This window comes from Etheostoma cragini, chromosome 21, assembly GCF_013103735.1.
Source record: "Etheostoma cragini isolate CJK2018 chromosome 21, CSU_Ecrag_1.0, whole genome shotgun sequence".
NCBI lineage: Eukaryota > Metazoa > Chordata > Actinopteri > Perciformes > Percidae > Etheostoma > Etheostoma cragini.
Window position 1 is genome coordinate 13,611,186 of NC_048427.1, and position 2,941 is coordinate 13,614,126.

A 2,941-nucleotide genomic window follows, 5' to 3' on the forward strand; every position below is an offset into this window, starting at 1 on the left:
GAGAATGAAGCCTTGTCGCACAATTACAGCGTCTAAAATATTTGAATAATTGTCCTTGGCAATAATTTAACACTGATTCTTTTTGTCGGGATTGATTGCCTACTTTTTGTTTCAGTTAGGTAAACACTTAAATGCTGGAGTTTAATGCACTTTAATGTAAGATTAAAGCATATTACGGTTTTAAAGTTGGTATTGTCTGCTCAAAACAGCATCATTTGAAAGATGACATACAGTAGATCAGCTGGTGACAAAGTAAACATAAGACCAGCAATCCAAAACAAAAGGAGATTTGTGAATGTGAAATGTGAAATGTGGGCGTCAGAGAGGTGGTCCTGATGGTGGAGGGGAGTGGGGGGGCTGGAGGCAGCCGTCAGCAGCACAGCTCAGATATGGGTGTCAGCTGCTTGCTGAGCAGAGCAGCAGGACAGGGGGTTGCTGCTGGGCTTTGGCCAGGAGACTCTGACGAGCCCAACACTTCGGATCACACATCCAACTCCTCAAAGTGTAGCTATGTTTGACAACTCCAACTACCCCTTCAACTGTTTTAACTACGATGGAGACGGATACCCTTCCTCCAGCACGGACGAAGAGAAGAAAATGTGTAGACCCGCTTACAGGTATGGACCATGTTCATTTTGAACGTAACTTCATCTGTCAATGTAACTTTGCCTGCCCGTGCGTCACACACATCCACTAAGTTTTAAAACATTTCATATACAGCAATTGTATTTCTATTTTTCTTTTCAAATGTGTTTTCCGTTTGATTTGTGCTTTTTTTTTTACCTCCTCAAGTTATGACAAAATAACATTTTTTTTTGTAGTTTTACCGGTGTACACAACATGTACATTCTGTATAATAAAGTAGTTTTCAAAACATAACTACTCACACTAATACTTTGCTTTTAGAGGGAGGCAGTTAGATTGAAAGTGTACTGTTGAGACTAATTTGTACAGTGGTTTAATTTCTGGTAAGTTGTGTTGTTTCCCTTCAGTGGTGCGCTGTTGATCTTCTGTTATTGTTGGATTTTCTGTTATTATCCAGTTGATCTTTTCATTTCACATATTTTGATTTTCATGATTATTTCACAGACTTTTGTTAGAGTTGTAAAACAATATAAATGTAAATATGTCTTTATACAGCAGCCTTGTTTCCTGTGACTGCATGCATCTGTTCAAAGATAATATTCAAAACCTTCCATTCCATCTTCACTACGTTAACCATAATGTTCTGTTTTATATATATACACACATGTGTATATACACATATGTATATATATACATATGTGTGTGTGTATACACACAGGGTTTTGATAAGGTCAGAAGAAAAGAAAAAATATTCAAGGGAAATAATTGGTAGATTTGGCAATTGTTAACATTTTTTCACATGAATGTCAACAAAATATGAAGGTCACGAGCCTGCATGATGCGTTGGCTGATGAAGGTGTGTGTGTGTGTGTGTGTGTCAGCTACATAGCTCTGATAGCCATGGCCATCCAGCAGAGTCCCGAGCAGCGGGTTACTCTGTCGGGCATCTATGAGTTCATCATGAAGAGATTTCCTTACTACCGCTCCAACCAAAGAGCCTGGCAGAACTCCATCAGACACAACCTGTCTCTCAACAGCTGCTTCATCAAGGTAGGGCACACGGGGAAATGATCTCACCTTAACGGGATATTAAAGTGTAATATAGGCACAAACGCCTGTGAGAGGACAATTGACTTAAGGAATCAATTTTAAACTATTAATTAATTGAATTATTTCCCTTTAAAAAAAAAATCTTTTTAGCTCTGTATCTAGTAGAAAACAAGTAGATTGTTGTAGGGTAGTGTTCTTTTTACTTTTAATAATAATAATAATAAGAAATTCAATCCAGTTTATTTTTAGTTATGAAAAGGGGAAAGGGCAAATCAACATAAGCATGATTTTACATGGGTTAAAAATGCCAGAATTAGCCACAAAGCTAATTTTCATCTGTGGTCCCTTACCCTCAATGTAAAAAAAGACTTTTTAAAATACAAAAAGACAAAAAGAAAGACAAGTAAAACAAAACCTGGCACAAAACAGCAGAAGCAAAAACAAATGCAACAAAACAGAGCACAATGCAGAACTTAACTCAAGACAAGACACCAGACACAGTAAAATCATTATAGTATTTCTTTTTTTACATTCTTAATCATTACTAAGGATTTTGATGTTTCCCACAGGTTCCCAGGGCAGAGGGCAATGAGAAGGGAAAAGGAAACTACTGGACTTATGCCACCGGCTGTGAATCCATGCTCGACCTTTTTGAAAACGGCAATTTTCGGCGTCGCCGGCGCAGGAGGAACATGAAAATCGGCTTACGTGATTCAGGAGAAACCCCTTTCCACCCTTTGGAGAGCCACAGTAATCAGCACGTACCCTCAGCTCGGCACCCGGAACCCGACTCCACCCTCTGCCCTTTGAACCCTGAGAGGCCGAGGCCCGGCCCCCGGCAAAACCACCTCAACCCTAACCCCACCCAGCAGGGCAAACCAGAGTCAGAGATCAAGTTTAGCATTGACTACATCCTGTCCACTCCAGATCCACCCCTGCCGGGGTTCAGATCCTCCCACGGCCCCGTTCACATAGGCCCCACAGGACCTCCCGTACATGTCCTGGAGCCACAGCATCTGAACCTGCACTTCTGGACTCTGTAAGAACAGAGGAAAGCAGAGACTGAATTTATTCAGTCTAATTTATTCTTGTCGGTGTCCAAAAATGGGAAATACTGTAAGGACACTGAAACACAGAGGAAACAACTCCACAGGAGGAATTTTAATGACTTGAAAAGAATGACAACATAAATGAGGAAGAAAGTATAGAGGTACAGTATTGTGTGATGGTATAGATGGAAAACAGTCAAAAGACTAGAGGGAAGAATACAGTAAAGCGTTCATATTCTCAATCTACTGTCCGTGCA

At 40.2% G+C, this 2,941-nt stretch overlaps 1 protein-coding gene across 1 annotated transcript; it reads left to right on the plus strand.

Moving 5' to 3' along the window:
- The first annotated feature begins 367 nt into the window (after nucleotides 1-367).
- On the plus strand, nucleotides 368-2,681 carry foxl3 (forkhead box L3). Its single transcript, XM_034861049.1, has 3 exons — nucleotides 368-617; nucleotides 1,467-1,635; nucleotides 2,205-2,681. The coding sequence occupies exons 1-3, from the start codon at nucleotides 511-513 to the stop codon at nucleotides 2,676-2,678; spliced, it is 750 nt and encodes a 249-aa protein (XP_034716940.1). The 5' UTR covers nucleotides 368-510; the 3' UTR covers nucleotides 2,679-2,681.
- The last annotated feature ends 260 nt before the right edge of the window (nucleotides 2,682-2,941 follow it).